Source organism: Hemitrygon akajei, chromosome 6 (genome assembly GCF_048418815.1).
Source record: "Hemitrygon akajei chromosome 6, sHemAka1.3, whole genome shotgun sequence".
Lineage (NCBI taxonomy): Eukaryota > Metazoa > Chordata > Chondrichthyes > Myliobatiformes > Dasyatidae > Hemitrygon > Hemitrygon akajei.
The window spans coordinates 1,818,293-1,842,549 of record NC_133129.1 but is presented as its reverse complement, the minus strand read 5'-3'; the positions used below and the strand labels follow the sequence as shown (position 1 = coordinate 1,842,549).

At 45.7% G+C, this 24,257-nt stretch overlaps 1 protein-coding gene and 1 long non-coding RNA gene across 2 annotated transcripts in view; one reads left to right on the top strand and one right to left on the bottom strand.

Moving 5' to 3' along the window:
• Positions 1-12,445, top strand: part of LOC140728810 (dual specificity testis-specific protein kinase 2-like) — a 117,943-nt gene extending 105,498 nt beyond the window's left edge. Inside the window, exons 8-10 of the mRNA XM_073047780.1 lie at positions 4,823-4,909; positions 8,560-8,707; positions 9,346-12,445. Of these exons, the coding sequence (XP_072903881.1) occupies positions 4,823-4,909; positions 8,560-8,707; positions 9,346-10,700 (1,590 nt within the window). The 3' untranslated portion in view covers positions 10,701-12,445. The remainder of the gene's footprint in view (positions 1-4,822; positions 4,910-8,559; positions 8,708-9,345) is intronic.
• Positions 1,601-9,087, bottom strand: LOC140728811 (uncharacterized). The gene is made up of 3 exons (XR_012099188.1): positions 5,214-9,087; positions 3,916-4,146; positions 1,601-1,787 (listed from the first exon to the last, which is right to left on the bottom strand). It is a non-coding gene; the product is annotated as an uncharacterized lncRNA (long non-coding RNA).
• Positions 12,446-24,257: the final 11,812 nt, after the last annotated feature.

The window sequence follows — 24,257 nt, the reverse complement described above, 5'->3', positions numbered from 1 at the left end:
TTTGACATTCTGATAAAATGGCTCGCTGTACTAATCGAGAACAGAAACTAGCCATTCTGTCTGTCAAACAAACAACAATCACTCATTTGAACTAATCCCACATTAACTCTATGCTTTAGTTTCCTCATTTTTTTTTATTTACAGAGGGTTACGATGGTTAGTGTAACACTTCACAGCACTGGCTATAAGATCGGGGTTCAATTACCGCTGCTGTCTATAAGGAATTTGTACCTTCCCTCCATGATCGTGTGGGTTTCCTCTGGGTGCTCTGGTTTCCTCCCACATTCCAAAGACATACCGGTTAGGGTGAGTTATGGGCATGCTACGTCAGCACCAGAGGCACGACGACATTTGTGGGCTGCCCCCAGCACATCCTCGGACTGTGTTGTCGTTGACACAAGTGGCACCTTTCACTGTATCTTTCTACGACGAATAAAGCTAACCTCTTTAAAAAGTTTTTATACAGCGTAGTCACCATTATCATCATGTGCCGTGAAATGTGACATAGGCAATCATGGTTCCATAGTGTCAGTGGTCACATAACCAGCTGCTCCTACGACCATCCACAGTCACGGAGAGAACATACAAACTCCTTACAGACAGCAGCAGAATCGAACCCTTGTTCACTTGTACTGTAAGTGTTACACTAACCACACTACCATAGCACCCCAATGATGGGAGCTGAATCTTCACAATTCCTGCCAGATTCATCTGCATGTTGATGGGACTAGGCAAATTAATAGTTTGGCATGGACTGAATGGGCTGAAGGGCCTGTTTCTTTGCTGTGCTTGTCACTCACCTACACACAAGGGGTAATCATCTAAACAACTCACATAGCTTCTGAACGTGGGAGAAAACCCGTGCAGCCACAGGAAGAACGACTAAAGCTCCCCACAGACGTCAGGATCGAAGCTGGATCTCTGGTACTGTGAGGGATCTCTATCCCTGCGTCATGAGCCGCCCACAGTGTATCTGAGAATCAAGCAGATTAGTTTCTAAATGTCAGGAGTGGGAAGTGAGCTGCTCGTTAGCAGGGAGATGTTGTAAAAGGTTGAGTACTCCACTGAATCCATGCTGCACTTGAACAGAGTCGAACTTTCACCAGACGGGTCACTGGACGTCCTCGGTGAAACCGTGTGCCATTTCCCCATCTGTCACCTACCACAAACAAAAGGCCTGTTTTTCTGATCAGACAGTCTGTTGCTGCATAAATTTTGAATGATTGGCCTGTGACTGGGTTCCAGAAGACCTGAATAATTCAGGATATGGCTGTGCGTGGCAAGTGAAGTCCTTTCTCTGCATTCAGCAGCACCTTTGTGAAGCTTCCCTGTGTTTGTAAGGTGATTATGGCAGCTTAGTCATTGTACGTGGTGAATGCTAACAAATAAATTATTTACAACCTCCTTAGCAGCATCTGTCCGTTAGTGTGGCTGGTTCACTTTGAACAGTACAGTGAAGCACAGACCCTATCGCACACACCGTTGTGGCTGGTTCACTTTGAACAGTATACAGTGAAGCAAGATCAATCTAGCCTTGCCTCCATTTTTATTTTATCTGTTTCAAGTTCAAGTTTAATCCTCATTTAACCACACACAAGAATACAACCAAACGAAGCATTTTATTTGAGGCCAAGGTGCAAAACACAGAATGAACAGTCTCACACACTCATACCACAAAAAGTTACAATAGCAGAGAAACCTTCAGTCACAAGCTGCATCGAGCCCAAGTCCCAGTGTAATGGCCTGTAGATTGATGGTGCATCAGATGTTGTCCTTGAGCCATGTTTCTGTAAGAACAAGCACATAACAGTTCCTCATCGCAGGCAAATGCAATCCAGCTCATCTTCCACCGAGCGAATACTAGTGGGCAGCCCTCAACCCAGCACGGACCTCAGCTCTATCAGACAGCACCTCCGGCATCTCCTCCCCAGGTGGCTGCAACAGGCAACCCCACAGTATGAGGGCCTGGTCCACACAGACTCCCTGCCATTGGTCTTGCCAATCTGAGAGTTTGTTAAAGGCCCTGAATGTATCTGCCTCTAGCAGTGCTTCCACACACCCATCACGATGTGTAAAAAAATACCCGACATCCCCTCTATACTTTTCTCCAAACACCTTAAAATTATGCCCCTTTGTATTAGCCTTCCGCCCTGCGAAAGAAAAACCTCTGGATATTCACTCGATATATGCCTCTTGTACATCTCTATCAAGTCACCTCATCCTCCTTCACTCCAAAGAGAAAAAGCCCTAGCTTACTTAACCGCTCCTCATAAGACATGCTCTCCAATCCAGGCAGCATCCTGGTAAACCTCCTCTGCATGATCTCTAAAGATTCCACATCCTTCCTGGAATGAAATGACCAGAACAGAATACAATATTCCAAGTGCGGTCTAACCAGGGTTTTTATAGAGCTGCAACATTACGTCACAGCTCTTGAACTCAATGCCCCTGACTAGTGAAGTACAACACACCATACAGCTTCTGAAGCGCCCAATCACCTTTGAGGGATCTCTGGTGGTATTGGGCCATGTGGGCTCATTGGACTGAAGTGCCTGTTACTGTGCTGATTCTCTAAATAAAAATAAAGAAACGAGTGCTTGGCAGTTGGTACAGATCAGTAGGGTGAAGGGCTTCCTTCCTTGGTGGAAGGGTTTAAGCCTAGGGAGCTGTGACTCGGGTTGTAACTGGGGAATCAAGCCTGGTGGTGATTAATATGAATGAGTCAGTTCAGGACCTAGAGAAATTGACACAAAATGTATTTTTACATGAAAAATGGGAAATGAAGCAGGAAGGCACAGTTAACCAAATGAATCAACACTTCTAAAGATAAAAACAGTAACTTTATTTGTCGCACGTACATGAAAAGAGTGAGATGTGCTATTTCCATCACAGACCCACACTGTCTGAGGATGTCCTGGGGGCAGCCGACACGTGTCACCAAGCTTCGGGCACCCACAGCTTACTAGCCCCATACTAACCCAACGTCTTTGGAATGTAGGAGGAAACTGGACTACCAGGAGGAAGCAGTTACGGGGAGAATATACAAACTCCTTATAGATGGGGGCGGGAATTGAACACTGATTAATGATTGCCAGCGCTATAAAGGATTATGCTAACTACTACTGTGCCAAGTTAACAAAGTCATATCAACGAAGTAGATGATTTGTCCCATCGAGTCTGCTCTGCCACTCCACCATGGCTGAATTATTTTCCCTCTCAACTCCATTCTCTTGCCTTCTCATCTTTGATGACCTGGCTAATCAGGAAGCTAAAACCCTGAGGGTATCTACACTCTGCTGCAGAAATAGACTTTCTCGATGCATTGCTGTTATTTCACTATAGCCCAGAGGTTGCCCTGTAACAGCTTCAGTTTACATTCCTATCTCCTGGTATAAGTTCATCACTGTGCATGTGGATCGGAAAAGTCTATAAAAACTGGTGGATACAGCCCAGTCCATCAGAGATAAAGCCCCCAGCCCCACCATTGAGCACATTTACAAGGAGCACTACCTCGAGAAAGCAGCATCCGTCATCAAGGACCCCACTGTGCAGACCATGGCCTCTTCTCTGTGGAGCCTGAGGTCCCACACCACCACTTTCAAAGTAAATTTTTCAAACCAGGTACTTTGAGATTCACCATATACTACTTTGAGGTTCAGGAACAGTTAGTATCCTACAGCCATCAGGCTCCTGAACCAGCGTGGCTAACTTTACTCACAACACCAAACTGATTCCACAACCTATGGACTCACTTTCAAGGACTCCACAACTCAGGGTCTCAGTAGCATTTTTTTCTCTCATTTGCACAATTTGCATTTTGCACGTTGTTTGTGTATTTTCATAAATTCCTTTGTATTTTTTCCCTGTAGAGAAACTAAATCTCATGCAGTACAGTATATGGTAACATATACGTACATTCCTGTATTGTGCTGTAGGGTTTCTTCACCACCAGCGGCCACGCACACTTCGCCACCTGCTGGCATTACTCGGTGGTGCAGCAATAACAGTCCATTTCCTTCAATTGCAGAGGTGCGTCAAGCGAGGACTTTTCAGTGCGAGTGGAGCTATGGGTTGCAACTATTCTGTGCTCCCATCATCCAAAATGTATGACTTGAGGACCTGAGTTATAGGTTAGGGCTTTATTTCCTGTAGTGAAGGAGAATAATAGAATGACAGGGAATCGAATCAGATTCAGCTTTGTTATCACTGACGTGTGAAATTTGTTTACTATCCGCAGTACAGTGCAATACATAAAATATTTACAAAAACAAATGAGGGTGTAGAGATAGGGTAAATGCTTGCAGGCTTTTTCCTACTTGAGGTTGAGTGAAACTGGAACTAGCGGCCATAGGTTTTGGGTGAAAGAAGAAATATTTAAGGGAAACAACTTCATTCGGGGAGGTAGGTGAGTGTGGAATGAGATGCCTGTGGAAGTGGGGGATGCAGCATTTGAGAGGTACGTGGATGGGAGGGGTACGGAGGGCTACAGTCCAGGTGCAGGTATATGGGACTAGCAGAATAATAGTTCAGTATGGACTGGATGGGCTGAAAGGCCGGTATCTGTGCTGCAGGGCTCTATGACTGGTAAACAGATTGCAGAACAAGTCAACACTTTTGACTCAAACTCAGTTTACACGGACACATTTCTGCTTATTAGGATTAACTGCAGGTTTCAGCTCAGCACTGAGTGCACACGACACTATCTAAAACTCCTCTCTGCCCTCCATTCGCTCACTGACCACTTCCATTTCTCTCCTCTATTTTCACAGTCTGATTAAGATCTCAGAGGAGACAGCTGACACGCTCTCCATTCCCTCCACAGAACTTTGGCCTGGATGTGAAGACTTTCCAGAAGATGGTGGGAGACTGCCCCCCTGTGTTCCTGGACCTGGCCGTCCTCTGCTGCAACGTGAGTCTGATGGGGAACTTTCAAACTGGGCTTCCACAACTCCCTTCCAAGCCAAGATGCGTGTGCGAAATTATGCATGAATAGTAGTGTCCGAGCAATACTGAAGAACAGGAGCTCTTTAGTGACATTGCCTGGGGTATAGAATATAAGGACAGGGATTTATGGTGCAACTTTAAATTGCATTTGATACAAACATTGGTGATGCTGTAGAGAAAATCAGAATCAGGTTTAATATCACTGTCATACGTCGTGAAATGTGTTGTTTAGTGGTAGCAGACCATGTGATGCACCATCAATAACTCACTCTGAGACGTAAGAAGCGAGGTATCGGCTTTTATTGACTGGAAGAATGAACACTACATCCTGTAGAATGAGGCCGGGCATCAGGCCTCAATCGCCTTTATACAGGGGTCTGTGGGAGGAGCCAGAAGCAGTCAGCAGGGGTCTGTGGGAGGAGCCACAGGAGCAGTCCAGACAGGTATATGTAGTTCACCACACCATGCAATACATAATATTCTTAAAAACTATAAATTACAATAATAAATATATATAAATTAAGTATTGCAAAAAGACAGCCAAAGGGGTGAAACAGTAAGGCAGCGTACATTGTCCATTCAGAGATCTGGTGGAGGGGAGGAGGTGGCTAAAGAGATTGTCCAGAAGACTGGAAAATTGCAAATGTCACTCCACTTTTCAAGAAGGGAGAGAGGCAGAAGAAAATAAACTATAGGCCAGTTAATCCATCCTCAGTGGTTGGGAAGGTGTTGAAGTCAATAATTAAGTATGAGGTCTCAGGGTACTTGGAGGTACATGATAAAGTAGGCCATAATCAGCAGTTTCCTCAAAGGAAAATCGGATTTTCGATGGCCTTTGACAAGGTGCCACAATTAAGGCTAGTATTACAGGAAAGATCCAAGCATGGATAATGCAGTGGCTAATTGGCAGGAGGCAAAGAGTGGGAATAAAAGGAGACTTTCTTTTTCAATCTTTTTATTAAGTTTCCAATAAACAATATTAATACTAATACATAGAGATCAGGAATACATTAATAACGATAAACATGTAGAAACACATATTCCAAGTAACAAATGCAGCCTAACCTCCCAATCTGTTAGTAATTAACCATGAAAAAGATCATTGTAATCAAAAAAAAGGAGCCTTTTCTGGTTGACTGCAAAAGACTAGTCCATGCACCCCTCATACAATCTCTTCTCCCTCCTGCCATCTGGGAAAAGGCTCCGAAGCATTCAGGCTCTCACAACCAGACTATGTAACAGTTTCTTCCCCCAAGCTATCAGACTCCTCAATACCCGAAGCCTGGACTGATACCTTGTCCTACTGTCCTGTTTATTATTTATTGTAATGCCTGCACTGTTTTTGTGCACTCTATGCAGTCCTGTGTAGGTCTGTAGTCTAGTGTAGTTTTCTCTATGTTGTTTTTTTTTTACATAGTCCAGTCTAATTTTTGTACTGTGTCATGTAACACCATGGTCCTGAAAAACGCTGTCTCATTTTTACTGTGTACTGTACCAGCAGTTATGGTCGAAATGACAATAAAGATGACTTGACTTGACATGGGTCTGTGTTGGGACTGACAATCATATGTCAATGATTTGGATGGTGGAATTGATGGCTTTCTTGCAGTTTGCAGACAATATGAAGATAGGTGGAGGGGCAGGTAGTTCTGGGGAAGTAGAGAGGCTACAGGAGGACTCAGACAGATTAGGAGAATGGACAAAGAATGGCAGATGGAATACAGTGTTCAGAAGTATATGGTTAATGCACTTTGCAGAAGAAATGAAAAGGTTGACTGTTTTCTAAATGGAGAGAAAATACAAAAAACTGAGGTGCAAAGGGACTTGGGAGTCCTTGAACAGGATTCCCTAAAGGTTAATTTGCAGGAGGAAGCTAATGCAATGTTAGCATTCATTTTGAGAGGACAAGAAAATAAAAGCAAGGATGTAATGTTGAGACTTTGTAAAGCACTGGTGAGACCTTACTTGGAGTACTGTGAGCATCTTAGAAAGGATGTGCTTAAACCAGAGAGGATTCAAAGGAGGTTCACAAAAATGATTCCAGGATTGAAAGACTTGTTAAGTGAAGACCGTTTGATGGCTCTGGGACTTTATTCACTAGAATTCAGAAGAATGAGGGGCGACCTATTGAAGGTGAAAGGCCTTGATAGAGTGGATGTGAGGTTGTTTCTTATGGTAGGAGAGTCGAAGACCAGAGAACGCAGCCTCAGAACAGAGGAGCAACAGAGGTTGAATTTCTTTAGCCACAGAGTCGTGAATCTGTGGAATTCATCACCACAGGCAGCTGTGGAGGCCAAGTCTTTAAGGCAGAGACTGATAGATTCTTGATTGTTCAGGGCATGAAGGGATATGGGGAGAAGGCAGGAGATTGTGGCTGAGAATAAAATTGCATCAGCCATGATGAAATGGCGAAGCAAACACAATGGACCAAATGGCCTAATTCTGCTCAAGAAGAAAAAACTGCCTGAATTGTTGAGTGTGTTTCTTCAGGCTCCTCTACTACATCCTCAATGGTAGCAATGAAATGAGGGCATGTCCTGGGTGCTGGAGGTCCTTAATAACAATGCTGCCTTTTTGAGGCATCATATTTTGAAGATGTCCTCAATGCTGGGGAGGCGAGTGCCCCTGATGGAGCTGCCTGAGTTTACAACTTTCTACAACTAGCAAGGAAGATTGCTTAAGGATTTTACAATCTGATCAGCCTGAAAGTTGGAAGAAGCAATAGCAAATGGACAAGAAGTACAACATTGTAAGTAATTGAATAACGTCACTGCTACCAGTGCAGTCCAGAGGCACACTGTTGCAATAGGCAGAGGTGGATGACATTACTGGTCCAATAATTGGCATGCCTGATGCAGTCTGAGGTGTAAATGAACAAGATGATTAAAAAAAAACAGCAGTTTCCAAAGGATGAGACTCCATTTGAGGCTAACTTTAAGGACAAAGGTAGGCTATATTCGTCACATGTAATTAGAAAAATAGTGAAATGTGTTGTTTGCATTGCTGGCCAACATAATCTGAGCATTGTGTTGGAGGGTAGCCTGCATGCATGGCCATGATTCTGGTCCAACAATTTACTAACTAACACGCTGGAGGAACTCAGCAGGCCGGGCAGCATCCGTGGAAACGAGCAGTCAACGTTTCGGGCCGAGACCCTTTGTCAGGACTGAAGAGGGAGGGGGCAGGGGCCCTGTAAAGAAGGTGGGGGAGGGTGGGAAGAAGGCTGGTAGGTGCCAGGTGAAAAACCAGTAAGATCAAGGGGTGGGGGAGGGGATAGGCAGGAAAGGTGAAGAAGGAATGTAAGGGGAAAGCACTATGGGTAGTAAAAGGATACGGAACCATGAGGGAGGTGATAAGGCAGCTGGAGGAGGCGGCTGAGTGAAACGGGGAAGGGAGGGGTAGGTTCTTACTGGAAGTTGGAGAATTCAATGTACTTTGTCTTTGGAATGTGGGAGGAATCCAGAGGAAACCTATCAGGGGAGGGGGTGGTTGATATGCTCTGCTTTGATGGTACAGCAGAAAAGCACCTGCAATTCAGCTTGCTGGGAAATAAAACAACACAAATTCTCTAATTGTTGGAACATTATTTTTTGTTTTCTTTTTCGGCACGTTTAGTTGGATTCCACCAAAAGGCCATCCTTTAAAGAGGTTGTTCAAAGACTAGAGGTGATCCTGGATCAGAAGCTGTACGAGAACACAGCTCCAGTTATTGACACAGCAAGAGACCATCATACAACAGTTGAAGTGTCAAGACTGCCTAATGGTAATTTGAAATTGATAAGTAGGGATAAAAAGAGGTGGGGATAGAGGAAAGAGCAAAGATGATTTATGTGGCAAAATGAAGCTAATGTGGAGAGAAAAGCAGAGGGACAATGAGAGAAACAAAGCAGATTCATGACGACACTGTCCCATCACCCACTCCAAGGGTCAAAAAATGTTAATGGAGTTTCACTCTGTGTCTGACACTGGGAGTGAGTGATGGGACAGTGTAGAGGGAGCTTCACTCTGTGTCTGACCCCGGGAGTGTGTGATGGGACAGTGTAGAGGGAGCTTCACTCTGTGTCTGACCCCGGGAGTGTGTGATGGGACAGTGTAGAGGGAGCTTCACTCTGCGTCTGACCCCGGGAGTGTGTGATGGGACAGTGTAGAGGGAGCTTCACTCTGCGTCTGACTCTGGGAGTGTGTGATGGGACAGTGTAGAGGGAGCTTCACTCTGTGTCTGACCCCGGGAGTGTGTGATGGGACAGTGCAGAGGGAGCTTCACTCTGCGTCTGACCCCGGGAGTGTGTGATGGACAGTGTAGAGGGAGCTTCACTCTGTGTCTGACCCTGGGAGTGTGTTATGGGACAGTGAGGGAGTTTCACTTTGTCTGACTTTCTGTTCCCTCTCTCTCACATCCAGGAGGCGGCCAGTGCCAGGAAGCAGCCCGGAGCGGTAGCGGAGGGCGTCCCCGGGGCACCAGCGACGGCCTGTCCAACAGCCTGCGAATCCAGTGCGAGCCCCGGCTGTCGCGCAGCCACTCGGACATGCTGTCGCCGACCAGCGAGCTGCCGGGACTGCGAGCCCGGTTTAATCCGTTCTCGGGCCGGGAGGACCTGAAGGGGGGCAAGATCAAGCTGTACGACTCGCCCAGCAAGTCGGTCATCTCGCTGACCTTCGAGCTGCCGCCCGCCGCCGCCTGCCACGTCCCCATGCCCACCACCCCCGAACCGCTGACGGGGGCGGGCCGCGGCCTGCCCGCCCTGCTGCTGCCGGCCCGACGCTGCTACTCACTGCCCTCGTCGCCCGTGCTCAGCCGCGGGTCGCGCTTCTTCCGCCAGACTGGGCCGCTGTGCCGCCTCGGACTGGGGGCGGACGACAGCGACCAGGAGGAAGAGCAGCCGGCGGCCAAGACTCATGAGCCCTCCGCCGGGTACGGGGGAGCCAGTGGGGCCTCCGGCTCCCCAGAACTCCACCGAGAATCCGCCTCGGACAGCAGGCCGTGCGGCGGCGGCGGCGCAAACGTGATGGTCAGCGAGCCGATCCCACCCTCTGGAGGCGACCGGGTTACTGGGCAACGTGAGCCGGTCTCCGGCACCGCGCATGCGTCGTCATTAACAGTCGCTGCGCGGGGGACCGGGCTGATGGGCACTACGCATGCGGAGTCGTTTACAGTGCCGGCGCGGGGTGCGGGGCTGACGGAGAGTGTGCGTGCTCTCGCGACAGCTTCCCAGTCGTCGAACAGTATTCATGCTTCCACGGTTCCCGCACGAGGCACCGGGTTGACGGACAATATGCACGCGGCGATGACAAAGTTGTCCGTGAGAGAAATCGGGTTAACGGACAGTGCGCGTGCGTCAGTCGTCTCTGCAAAAGGGACCTGGTTGTCAGAAAGCGCGCATGCCCCAGCATCAACTGTCGGCCTGTCGGACAGTGCGCAGGAGCTGACAATCGTTCCGCCGGGGAATGAGAGTGCGCAGGTGCCGGTGCTGACAGTGACAGCGCCGGGTCGGGGGCGATCTGCCAGTGCGCAAGCGCCGGTGTCGATGATCGACGTCAGCGTGGGGCAGCCGCGTGGTGAGGTCGCGCATGCGTCTGAGGTTCCTCTGGTGTGTGATGGCGGGTCGGAGGCAGACGAGCCGGTGTCGTGCCCGGGTTGCTGCCTACCGGGCTTCGCCTTCCTCCCGCCCGTGTGCGTGCGGCCGTCCCGATCGGCCCGCTACCGCAGCCTGAGTTACCCTTCCGAGCAGGGCCCGCGACACATTCCGCAGGCCTAACTTTGTCCCGAGAGTGGCCCTGTCCTCATCCCGGCCAACCCTCCACCCACAAGAGATCAATCTCACCCGTTGCCAACCTCCACCCCAGGGAGACACGCTCACAACCCCAAACCAAGTCTCGCAGAGACTCTCCCCAACCATCCTCCCTCACCCGCCACCGAACTCCGCTGAGTTCCTCATACCACAGTCCCTTTTCTGACCCACAAGGAATCCCGCCCCCTCCCAAGGACACCCTTCCACTCACCAGTCACCTCCTACGGAAACCTTCTGTCTCAACTGCCAACTCCGTTCGCCTGTTTGATCTCTTCATTTCCCCATCTCCCCCAGTTAGATATCAGGCTGACCTTGGCCTTGTATATAAGCGCATGGCTGCTTTGGTTCAAAAGATTTTAGATCTCGGAAGTTCCTTGTATTAATCATTTCTCTTATGATTTTTTAACGCAAAGGGAGAGGGGTGGTTAGTGTGGTACATTCAGGTGGTGCCTTTAACAATACCTGGTGCAATACTTTGCCCTTGAGTGGGGCACAAATCTTAAACTGGTGTATACACACAATGGATTTTGGTTTTATTTTGTCTTTGTTTATTTTTGATCTGTGCACTTGGATTTTTTTAAAACTATGCTGCTTGCTTATGGTGTACTTTAAGCAATACTTATTCCTCGCAGAGGGTTTATTCTCCAATCGCCCCCGAAGGGAGAGATGGGTCTCCACCCTAACTGGCCTGAGGTAGAGGGCATCTGTCCAGCACTGGCTTCCCCCAATTCACGGTAGTTTGGATGTGACCAGTGGCAGATTAAATGTGCAGCTCACTGCCATTACAAGACGCAGAAGCAGAATTAGGCCATTTGGCCCATCAAGTCTGCTCCCTGATTTATTATCCCACTCAACCCCATCCTCTTGCCTTCTCCCCATAACCTTTGCTGCCTTGACTAATGGCAATCATTGTTGACTGGGAGAGTCAGTAGCTAAATGCAGAGAAAGCTCTCAGCCCCAAGATGATGGAAATGTCTAACCTAACTTCGGTGAGAGCTGAGTTCCTGCACTATGTGCACAGATGCCTGCCCTGGTGTCATTCAGTTAAAGATCCCCATATCGCTGCTTGGAATTGCCTGCAGGGAGTGTGGGAACCAGAGAAATCATGGTGTTTATATAATCTTCTATACCTCTTAACTCCAGTGCAGTGAACAGGACAATAGCTACACCATCACATAATGTATAGTTAGCCCTGTGCTGGGTGTTCTCGTAACAAAAGGGCTGAGGTATTTTGCAATGTAAATCTTGGGGTGGGGGTTGGTATTGGGAGTGGGGGGCAGTCATGTACCAACGTACAGACATCCACACATTGACTTGGCCTCTGAAACCATCTTCCAGGGAAGGAACCCCAACAGAAAACTCTCCCAGGGAGATACACAAGAGGGAAACTTGTTATAGGGGGAGCTCATCCACGGAGTGAGTGGGTTCCCAATGTAAAGATGCATCTCCCCCACGAGACTTGACTGAGATTCCAAGCAGTTGTAAAGATACATCTCCCTGAGAGAGAGAGAGACGGAGATACTCAGCTATGTACAGATAAATCTCCTTGAAAGAGGGGAAACTGTGAGATCCCAGTGTGCACAGATATGTTGTTGTAAATTGGGCAAATATTGTTCTATTTTGAGGACACCTTTTGTAACCATTTGGTTAATCTTTCTTGCTCTTTATTGTCTGACTGAAGAGTCAGAGTTTAATAAAGCTTTGATCTTTGATGTTTCCTTTCCCATTTTTATTCTTGTTGGTGTCGAGGAGCAGTTTTTGTGAAAGGTACTCTCAATACTCTGTGACCACTTACAGTCCAAGCCCTCTGTCATAAGCCTCTTCCTGATCACTCCTGCAATGGGTGCCACAGTAGGTTTGTAGTTAGGGCAATACTATTACAGCTAGGGACACTTTGGAGTTCATTTATGACATTCTCTAAGGAGTCATTGGACGTCCTTCATGTGGGATGTGTGGGTTTTCCTGAGGTGCTCTGGGTTCCTCCCATAGTCCAAAGACATTCCGGGCAGTTTAATTGTTCATTGTAAATTGTCCTGTGATTGGTTAGGGTTAGGTTAGGACATTGGGCTGAATGAGTCTTTTCCACCATGGCTGAGTCTTTATCTCTTCCAACCCCATTTTCCTGCTTTTTCCCCTTAACTCTTGACACCCTTAATAATCAACAAGCTATCAATTACTGCTTTAAGTACACCCAATGAGTTGGATGCACAGCCATCTGTGGCAATGAATTGCACAGTGTCAACATCTTCTGGCTAAAGAAATTCCTTCTTATCTCTGTTCTAAATGGACATCCCTCTATTCTGATGCTGTGCCCTCTGGTCCTAGACTCACTCACTATAGGAAACATTTCCCCACATCCACTCGGTATAGAGCATTCAATAGTGAATATGATTCAATTAGATCCAGTGTCATCAAAGATGCGTCACATGTTAACTCTTACATTTCCAGAAATTCTCATGAACTTCCTCTGGACACTCTTCAATGCCAGCACATCCCTTTTAGATAAGGGGCCCAAAACTGCACACACTACTCCAAGTGCAATCTGATCAATGCCTTATAAAGCCTCAGCATTACATCCTTGTTTTTATATTATAGTCTTCTTGAAATGAATGCTAATATCGCATTTGTCTTCCTCACCACCAACTGAACCTGCAAGTTAACCTATAAGGAATCCTGCACAAGAACTTCCATATCCCTTTGCATCTCAGATTTTAAAATTTTCTCCCATTTAGAAAATGGGAACCTTTATTCCTTCTACCAAAGTGAATTACCCTTACATTATATTCCATTTGCCACTTCTCTGCCTATTCATCCAATATACCCAAGTCCTTCTGCACACTCCCTTTCTCAACACTATTTGCTCCTCCACCTGTCTTTATATCGTCTGCAAACTTATCTGCAAAGCCATCAATTCTGTCATCCAACACCGACCTCTGCAGAACACTGCTAGACACTGGTAACCAACCAGAAAAGGCTCCCTTTGTCTCCTGTCAATCAGCCAATGCTATTCCATACCAGTAACTTTCCTGTAATACCATGGGCTCTTATCTTGATAAACAGCCTCATGTGCAGCACTTAGAGACCATCTGAAAATCCAAGTACACAACATCTTTTGTCTATCCTGCTTGTTATTTATTTGAAGAATTCTAACTGATTTGTCAGGGAAGATTTTCCCTTAAGGAAACCATACTGACTTTGGTCTTATTTAAATCATGTGCCTCCAAGTACCCCAAAATCTCATCCCTAATGATGGACTCCAACATCTTCCCAACTACTGAAGTCAGGCTAACTAGTTTATCTTTTCCTTTCTTCTGCCCCTCTCCCTTAAAGAGTGGAGTGACTTTTGCAGTTTTCCGGAGCCATTCTAGAATCTAGAAATTCTTGAAAGATTGCTACTAATGCCTCCCACAATTTCTTCAGCCATCTCTTTCGGAACTCATAGTCCATCTGGTCCAGTTGATTTATCTACGTTCAGAGCTTTCAGCTTCCCAAGTACCTTCTCCTTACTAATAGCAACAATGCTCACTTCTGCCTGTGACACTGTCAAATTTCTGGAATACTGCCATTGTCTTCCATAGTGAAGACTGACACAAAATACTATGTTCCTCATTTGTTCCCTATCACCAGCATTGTTTTCCAGTGGTCCAGTATCCACTCTCATCTGTCTTTTATATTATTGGCTAGCTTTCCTTCATATTTCATCTTTTCTCTTTCTTAATGGCTTTTTTAAAACATCCTTCTGTTCTTTTTTTTAAAGCTTCCCAATCCTCTTACTTCCCACTAATTTTGGCTATATTGTATGCTGTCTCCTTTGCTCATACTGTTTTCCCTTCTCAGCCATGGTTGCCTCATTCTCCCCTTAGAATACTACTACATCTTTGAGATGTAGCTGTTATATGCCTTCCAAATTGTCCTCAGAAACTCCAGCCATTGCTGTTCTGCCATCATCCCTGCTAGTGTCCCCTTCCAATCAACTTTAGCCAGCTCTTTTCTCATGTCTCTGTAATTCCCTTTACTCCACTAGTAGTGATACATCTGACTTTATCTTCTCCCTCTCCAATTGCAGGGTGAATTATATCAATATCTGTGGAATTTGTTGCCACAAGCAGCTGTGGAGGCCAAGTCATTGGGTGTATTTAAGGCAGAGATAGATAAGCTCTTGATTAGCCAGGGCATCAAAGGGTATGGGGTGAAAGCAGGAGAGTGAGGATAAAAAACACAAAGTGTACTGCATATGCTGTGGTCAAATCAAGACATACAAGAAAGCTGGATGAACTCAGCAGGTCGGGCAGCATCCGTTGAAAGAAGCAGTCAACGTTTCGGGTCGAAACCCTTGGTATGAACATCAAATTCTCCAACTTCCGGTAATTCCCTCCCTCTCCCTTCCCCATCCCACCTCTACTCTGTCTCCTCTTCTAGCTACCTATCACCTCTCATGACTCTGCCTTCTTCTACTACCCATAGTGCTTTCCCCTTACATTCCTTCTTCACCTCTCCTGCCTATCACCTCCCTGCTTCCCCTCCCCCACCCCTTGATCTTTCCTCTGATTAGTTTTCCACCCTCTCCCCATCTTCTTTATAGGGCCCCTGCCCCCTCCTTCTTTAGTCCTGACGAAGGGTTTCGACCCGAAACGTTGACTGCTTCTTTCAATGGATGCTGCCCAACCTGCTGAGTTCATCCAGCTATTTTGTACGTCTTGGGGAGTGGGGATGACTGGAAGAATTGGATCAGCCCATGATTGAATGGTGGAGCAGACTTGATGGGCTGAATGGCCTACTGCTTCTATATCTTATGGTCTTATATGATCACTGCTTCCTAAGGATTCCTTTATCTTGGGCTCCCTATTTAAATTTGGTTCATTGGACAGTACCCAATCCAGAATTGCCTTTCCCCTATTGGTCTCAACCACAAGCTGCTCTTAAAAAACCATCTGCAAGGCATTCTACAAATTCCATCTCTTGGGATCCATCACCAATCTGATTTTTCCAATCTACCTGTATATTGAAATCCCCCATGACTACCATAACATTGCCTTCTTTACATGCCATTTCTGTATTTGGTTGTAATTTGAATCCCTCATCCTGGCTTCTATATGGAGACTCGTATACAACTCCCATCAGGGTCTTTTTACCCTTGCACTATCAACTCTACCATTATGGATTGTACATCTTTTGATCCTATGTCACCTCTTTAAGGGTTTGATTTCATTTCTTTAAACCAACAGAGCCACCCCACTCCTTCTGCCTACTGCATATCTGCCTGTGCTTTCGATACAAGTTGTATCCTTGGATGTTAAGCTCCCAACTGCAATCTTCTTTCAGTCACGACTCAGTGTTGCCACAACGTGATACCTGCCAATATAACTGCACTACAAGATCATTTACCATCTTCCATAGTTAATTGGAGTTGCCGGGGCTGCATGGCTTGAAGGGATGGAAGGGTCTACCCTGCATTGTGTCGATAAATAAACGTCTATTAAGACTGGAGGATGCTAGGTTCCAATCCAGTGTGCCGGATAGCAACTGGTAGCTTCAATAGCTGGCCTCAAACTCTAAATTAAAGTAATTCTTTAAGAGGGTGGCTTATTCAACTGAATTTTCAGTACCCTACAATCACAAACCCAGGGAAGTAGCATTGTTTAAATTAGTTCTGGTGTTGTTGTTGGGATTGTACCACAGATTCAAGTAACTGACCCCATACTAGCTTATTCGCCAGAATTTCAGACCACCTACGAACTCTAGTTGATGTCACATAAATCAGCTAATTGCTTTAAGCATCATTTGGAAAGCAATAACTGCAGTCTCTGGGCTCTGTATGAGAATGGCCTCAAGTCCCTGCTGGCTCTCCAAGCAATTGCTCTCCTACCTATATCCCTCTACCTGATTTTCTCTAACATTCTGCAGATTGTTCTGCCATCCATCTGCACCAAGGTTACGGTAACCAGTTAACCGCCAGCTTGCAAGTCTTGGGGCTGTGGGAAGAATCTGTAGCACCCAGGGAACTCATTGCCAGGGATGGTGGTAGAGGCAGATATATTCGGGACATTTAAGATAGGCACATGGATGAAAGACAAATGGAGGGCTATGAGTGAAGGAAGGGTTAGATCAGGGGTTCCCAATCTTTTTTAAGCCATGGACCCCTACATTAACCGAAGAGTCCGTAGACCCTAGGCTGGGAACCCCTGGGTTAGATTGATCATGGAGTAGACTTTAAAAAGCTAGTACATCTTGTGTTGAAGGACAGGTAAACCTGTACAGTTCTAAAGCCCAAGCAGCCACAGGGAGACTGTGCAAACTCCATACAGCACCTAAGGTAGGGATTGAACCAGATCGGCAGTTCCACCTCCTGTCCCACCCAGCCTCATGCAGGCATTTGCCTCACTGCACTTGGTGATGTTCAACATCCTGAATCTGTTCTAATGCTAGTTACTGGCATAACATTGCCACCAAAGTTTTTAAAATTCACCCAAAAAGATCAGGGAGGTGTGATGGAGTCAGAGATTGAGATACATAGGGATATAATCAGCTACTTTCCAAAGATCAAGATCTGTAGGAATATGAACTCAAGAGATTCTGGAAGTCCAGAATAACACACACACAAAATGCTGGAGGAACTCAGCAGGTCAGGCAGCATCTATGGAAAGGAATAAAAGAGTCAGTGTTTCGGGCTGAGACCTAATAAAGAATATCAGGTCAGTCTCGGTTAAGGGTCTCAGCACAGTGTGTGATGCTTAACCTGCTGAGCTGCTCCAGTATTTTGTATCTGTAGGAAAATATTCAGCCACCTTTCAAACAGTGTTTTGTTGGCCTGCAGACCAACCAATAGCCTTTGACAGAAGCACTGCCTGGATTCCAAGGGACTGCAGATTGCTTTGCACTTTTACAGAATTACCAAATAAAAGGACTAAATGCTGGAAATGAATCTTTGCTCTGTGTCATTACTCAACAGGAAACTGTCCACTTGGGGGGACACTTTGATGCAAGGTAACAGAGAGTGAGCCCAGGAAGAGGTCAGCTGACCAGACAGCCCCACAGCTGTGGATAGGGGTCACAGGTTACAGTCCATAAGACATCATCATTTTGTGCTGTGTCATCTGATGTAGGTAATCATGGTCCCATTACCATGATTGTTCTAGGCAAATTTTTCCTGCAGAATTGGTTTCCCATTGCCTTCTTCTGGACAATGGCTTTACAAGATGGGTGACCCCAGCCATTATCAATACTCTTCAGAGATTGTCTGCCTGGTGTCCAGCGGTCACACAACCAGGACTTGAGATATATCCAGTTACTCATACAACCACCCGCTGCCTGCTCCCATGCTTTCACATGACCCTGATTGGAGGAGGGGGCGGGTCTAAGTAGATGTAACACCTAGCTCAAGGGTGACCTGGAGAGGCTAGAATAAGGGAGGAGTGCCCTACACCTTCTTTGGTGGAGATGTATGTCCACCCCACTGCCGATAGGACATAGGAGTATAACTAGAAGGTAAAAAGTAAATATTAACTTGTCACTTGTACATTGAAGCATACAGTGTTTGCACACAGGAAGAGGAGGTGCTGGTGGCCCATACTTTGGAACATGCAAGGACGTACCTCCAAGCTCAAGGACAGCTTCTTTCCCAGTGGTTAAAAGACTTGAATTAATCTCTCATACACAGAAGATCAAATACTCAGGGGTGTAGCATTCAGTATAAGAAAAAGTCACACGACAGCTATACAAAAGTTCAGTCAGGCCTCACTTGGAGTATTGTGTGCAGTTCTGGTCATCCCAATATAGGAAGTTTGTGGAGAATGAAAAAGGTGCAGAAAGATTCACCAGCATGCTGAGTAGATCACAGAGTATGAGCTGTTGGGAAAAGTTGGACAATTTTGAGTTGTTCTTCCTGGTGTGTCAAAATTTCATTTTCTTAGCTTGTCACACCAGTCAGTCAGCCTTTCTGGTCTGGCGCGTAGTGTCATGATTGGTCTCCTTTTTGGATTAACCGGGTCACGGTATGAACGTTCCTGACTCGAGGCCGAGTGGCTCAACTCAGCACGGATGGAAAGCGTGCCCGGCAAGGGGCTGACTGGGTTCAAACTTGGGAGCCTTTGCTTCCACTGTGCCACCAGCCGGCTGGTGTGGCAGAAACACAGGGGAGACCCAATAAGAGTTTCTTTTAATATAAGTTATGAGAGGCATAGAAAGAGCAGATGGGCAGATGGTCGAATCACCAAAGAACGTGTTTTAGAGGGAAGTTTAAAGGCAACTTAACCTGAAGGTTTCTTTCAAACAGAGAGTGCTATGCCTGGAGGTTACTGGGGGTAGTAGATGGAATCAAGCAGTTTGCTGGACGTTAACAGGTTTTTACACAAACACATGAAAATGGAGAAGTATGAAGAGGATATTTAACGTATCTCAACATCACGACCAACACATTGTGGGCCAAATGGCTTCTCCAGTGCCCTACTGCTCTGTTCCTGATCACTCAATCTATCTCGTCACGGACCATATAACCATATAACAATTACAGCATGGAAACAAGCCACCTCAGCCCTTCTAGTCCGTGCCAAATGCTTACTCTCACCTAGTCCCACCTACCTGCAGTCAGCCCATAGCCCCCCCATAGCCGAGCACTAACGAGACTCCAGGATGGTATGTTGCCTCCCTGGTGCAAGGGTCGAGGATGTCTCTGAGTGGCTGCAGGACATTCTGGAATGGGAGGGTGAACAGCCAGTGGTCGTGGTACACGTAGGTACCAACGATATAGGTAAAAAATGGGATGAGGTCCTACAAGGTGAATCTAGGGAGTTAGGAGATAAACTAAAAAGTAGGACCACAAAGGTAATAATCTCTGGATTACTACCAGTGCCACTTGCTAGTCAGAGTAGAAATAGGAGGATATTTCAGATGAATACGCGGCTTGAAAAATTGTGCAAGGGGGACGGATTCAAATTTCTGGGGCATTGGAAACAGTTGTGGGGGAGGTGGGACCGGTATAAACAGGACGGTCTGCACTTGGGCTGGACTGGAACCAATGTCCTAGGGGGAGCGTTTGCTACTGCTGTTCAGGAGGATTTAAACTAATGTGGCAGGGGGATGGGAACAAGTGCAGAGAGACAGAGGGGTGTAAAATGAGGGTAGAAGCAAAAAGTAGTAAGGTGAAAAGTAAAAGTGGCAGGCAGGCAAATCCAGGGCAAAAAGCAAAAAGGGCCACTTTTCAACATAATTGTATGAGGGCTAAGAGTGTTGTAAAAACAAGCCTGAAGGCTTTGTGTGTCAATACGAGGAGCATTTGTAACAAGGTGGATGAATTGAATGTGCAGATAGTTATTAATGAATATGATATAGTTGGGATCACAGAGACATGGCTCCAGGGTGGCCAAGAATGGGAGCTCAACATCCAGGGATATTCAATATTCAGGAGGGATAGACAGGAAAGAAAAGGAGGTGGGGTAGCATTGGTGGTTAGAGACGAGATTAACGCAATAGAAAGGAAGGACATTAGCCTGGAGGATGTGGAATCGATATGGGTAGAGCTGCATAACACTAAGGGGCAGAAAACGCTGGTGGGAGTTGTGTACAGGCCACCTAACAGTAGTAGTGAGGTTGGGGATGGCATTAAACAGGAAATTAAAAATGTGTGCAATAAAGGAACAGTAGTTATAATGGGTTACTTCAATCTACATATAGATTGGGTGAACCAAATTGGTAACGGTGCTGAGGAAGAGGATTTCTTGGAATGTATGCGGGATGGTTTTCTGAACCAACATGTCGAGGAACCAACTAGAGAGGAGGCCATTCTAGATTGGGTATTGAGCAATGAGGAAGGGTTAGTTAGCAATCTTGTCATGCGAGGCCCCTTGGGTAAGAGTGACCATAATGTGGTGGAATTCTTCATTAAGATGGAGAGTGACATAGTTAATTCAGAAACAAAGGTTCTGAACTTAAAGAAGGGTAACTTTGAAGGTATGAGACGTGAATTAGCTAAGATAGACTGGCAAATGATGCTTAAAGGGTTGACGGTGGATATGCAATGGCAAGCATTTAAAGATTGCATGGATGAACTACAACAATTGTTCATCCCAGTTTGGCAAAAGAATAAACCAGGGAAGGTAGTGCACCCCTAGCTGACAAGGGAAATTAGGGATAGTATCAAGTCCAAAGAAGAAACATATAAATTAGCAAAAAAAAGCGGCACACCTGAGGACTGGGAGAAATTCAGAGACCAGCAGAGGAGGACAAAGGGCTTAATTAGGAAAGGGAAAAAAGATTATGAGAGAAAGCTGGCAGGGAACATAAAATCTGACTGTAAAAGCTTTTATAGATAAGTGAAAAGAGAAAGATTGGTCAAGACAAATGTAGGTCCTTACAGTCAGAAACAGGTGAATCGATCATGGGGAACAAAGACATGGCAGACCAATTGAATAATTACTTTGGTTCTGTCTTCACTAAGGAGGACATAAATAATCTTCCGGAAATAGTAAGGGACCGAGGGTCTAATGAGATGGAGGAACTGAGGGAAATACATGTTAGTAGGGAAGTGGTGTTAGGTAAATTGAAGGGATTAAAGGCAGATAAATCCCCAGGGCCAGATGGTCTGCATCCCAGAGTGCTTAAGGAAGTAGCCCAAGAAATAGTGGATGCATTAGTGATAATTTTTCAAAATTCCTTAGATTCTGGATCAGTTCCTGAGGATTGGAGGGTGGCTAATGTAACCCTACTTTTTAAAAAAGGAGAGAGAGAAAAACCGGGGAATTATAGACCACCGAGTCTGACATCGGTGGTGGGGAAAATGCTAGAGTCGGTTATCAAAGTTGTGATAACAGCACATTTGGAAAGAGGTGAAATCATCGGACAAAGTCAGCATGGATTTGTGAAAGGAAAATCATGTCTGACGAATCTTATAGAATTTTTTAAAGATGTAACTAGTAGAGTGGATAGGGGAGAGCCAGTGGATGTGGTATATTTAGATTTTCAAAAGGCTTTTGATAAGGTCCCACACAGGAGATTAGTGTGCAAACTTAAAGCACATGGTATTGGGGGTATGGTTTGATGTGGATAGAGAATTGGTTGGCAGACAGGAAGCAAAGAATGGGAGTAAACGGGACCTTTGCAGATCGGCAGGCAGTGACTAGTGGGGTACTGCAAGGCTCATTGCTGGGACCCCAGTTGTTTACAATATATATTAATGATTTAGATGAGGGAATTAAATGCAGCATCTCCAAGTTTGCGGCTGACACGAAGCTGGGCGGCAGTGAGGAGGATGCTAAGAGGATGCAGTGTGACTTGGATAGGTTAGGTGAGTGGCAACTTCATGGCAGATGCAATTTAATGGCAGCTAGACTGGACTGCCAACACAGATGCCTTGTGCAGGAAGGCACAGAGTCGAATGTACTTCCTAAGAAGGTTGGCGTCATTCAATGTCTGTAGTGAGATGCTGAAGATGTTCTATAGGTCAGTTGTGGAGAGCGCCCTCTTCTTTGTGGTGGCGTGTTGGGGAGGAAGCATTAAGAAGAGGGACGCCTCACGTCTTAATAAGCTGGTAAGGAAGGCGGGCTCTGTCATGGGCAAAGTACTGGAGAGTTTAACATCGGTAGCTGAGCGAAGGGCGCTGAGTAGGCTACGGTCAATTATGGATAACTCTGAACATCCTCTACATAGCACCATCCAGAGACAGAGAAGCAGTTTCAGTGACAGGTTACTATCGATGCAATGCTCCTCAGACAGGATGAAGAGGTCAATACTCCCCAATGCCATTAGGCTTTATAATTCTACCGCCAGGACTTAAGAACTTTTTAAAGCTATTATTAATGCTTTTTGAGATGGTGATTTAGATGCATATCATATTTTTTTTTACTGAGTTAAGTATTGTATGTAATTAGTTTTGCTACAACAAGTGTATGGGACATTGGAAAAAAGTTGAATTTCCCCATGGGGATGAATAAAGTATCTATCTATCTATCTATCTATCTATCTATCTAATGTGGATAAATGTGAGGTTATCCACTTCGGTTGCAAGAACAGGAAAACAGATTATTATCTGAATGGTGGCCGATTAGGAAAAGGGGAGGTGCAACGAGACCTGGGTGTCATTGTACACCAGTCACTGAAGGTGGGCATGCAGGTACAGCAGGCGGTGAAAAAGGCAAATGGTATGTTGGCATTCATAGCAAAAGGATTTGAGTACAGGAGCAGGGAGGTTCTACTGCAGTTGTACAAGGCCTTGGTGAGACTGCACCTAGAGTATTGTGTGCAGTTTTGGTCCCCTAATCTGAGAAAAGACATTCTTGCCATAGAGGGAGTACAAAGAAGGTTCACCAGATTGATTCCTGGGATGGCAGGACTTACATATGAAGAAAGATTGGATCAACTAGTCTTATACTCACTAGAATTTAGAAGATTGAGGGGGGATCTTATTGAAACGTATAAAATTCTAAAGGGATTGGACAGGCTAGATGCAGGAAGATTGTTTCCGATGTTGGGGAAGTCCAGAATGAGGGGTCACAGTTTAAGGATAAAGGGGAAGCCTTTTAGAACCGAGATGAGGAAAAACTTCTTCACACAGAGAGTGGTGAATCTGTGGAATTCTCTGCCACAGGAAACAGTTGAGGCCACTTTATTGGCTATATTTAAGAGGAAGTTAGATATGGCCCTTGTGGCTAAAGGGATCAGGGGGTATGCAGAGAAAGCAGGTACAGGGTTCTGAGTTGGATGAACAGCCATGATCATATTGAATGGTGGTGCAGGCTCGAAGGGTTGAATGGCCTACTCCTACACCTATTTTCTATGTTTCATTCCTTTCCTGTCCATATACCTATCCATTTTTTTTAAATGACAAAACCGAACCTGCCTCTACCACTTCTACTGGAAGCTCGTTCCACACAGCTACCACTCTCTGAGTAAAGAAGTTTCCCCTTGTGTTACCCCTAAACTTTTATCCCTTAACTCTCAACTCATGTCCTCTTGTTTGAATCTCCCCTACTCTCAATGGAAAAAGCCTAGCCACTTCAAATCTATCTATCCCCCTCATAATTTTAAATACCTCTATCAAGTCCCCCCTCAGCCTTCTACGCTCCAAAGAATAAAGACCTAACTTGTTCAACCTTTCTCTGTAACTTAGGTGCTGAAACCCAGGTAATATTCTAGTAAATCTCCTCTGTACTCTCTCTATTTTGTTGACATCTTTCCTATAATTCAGTGACCAGAACTGTACACAATACTCCAAATCTGGCCTCACCAATGCCTTGTACAATTTTAACATTATATCCCAACTCCTATACTCAATGCTCTGATTTATAAAGGCCAGCATACCAAAAGCTTTCTTTACCACCCTATCCACATGAGATTCCACCTTCAGGGAACTATGCACCATTATTCCTAGTTCACTCTGTTCTACTGCATTTTTCAATGCCCTACCATTTAACGTGTATGTCCTATTTTGATTAGTCCTACCAAAATGTAGCACCTCACATTTATCAGCATTGAACTCCATCTGCCATCGTTCAGCCCACTCTTCTAACTGACCTAAATCTCTCTGCAAGCTTT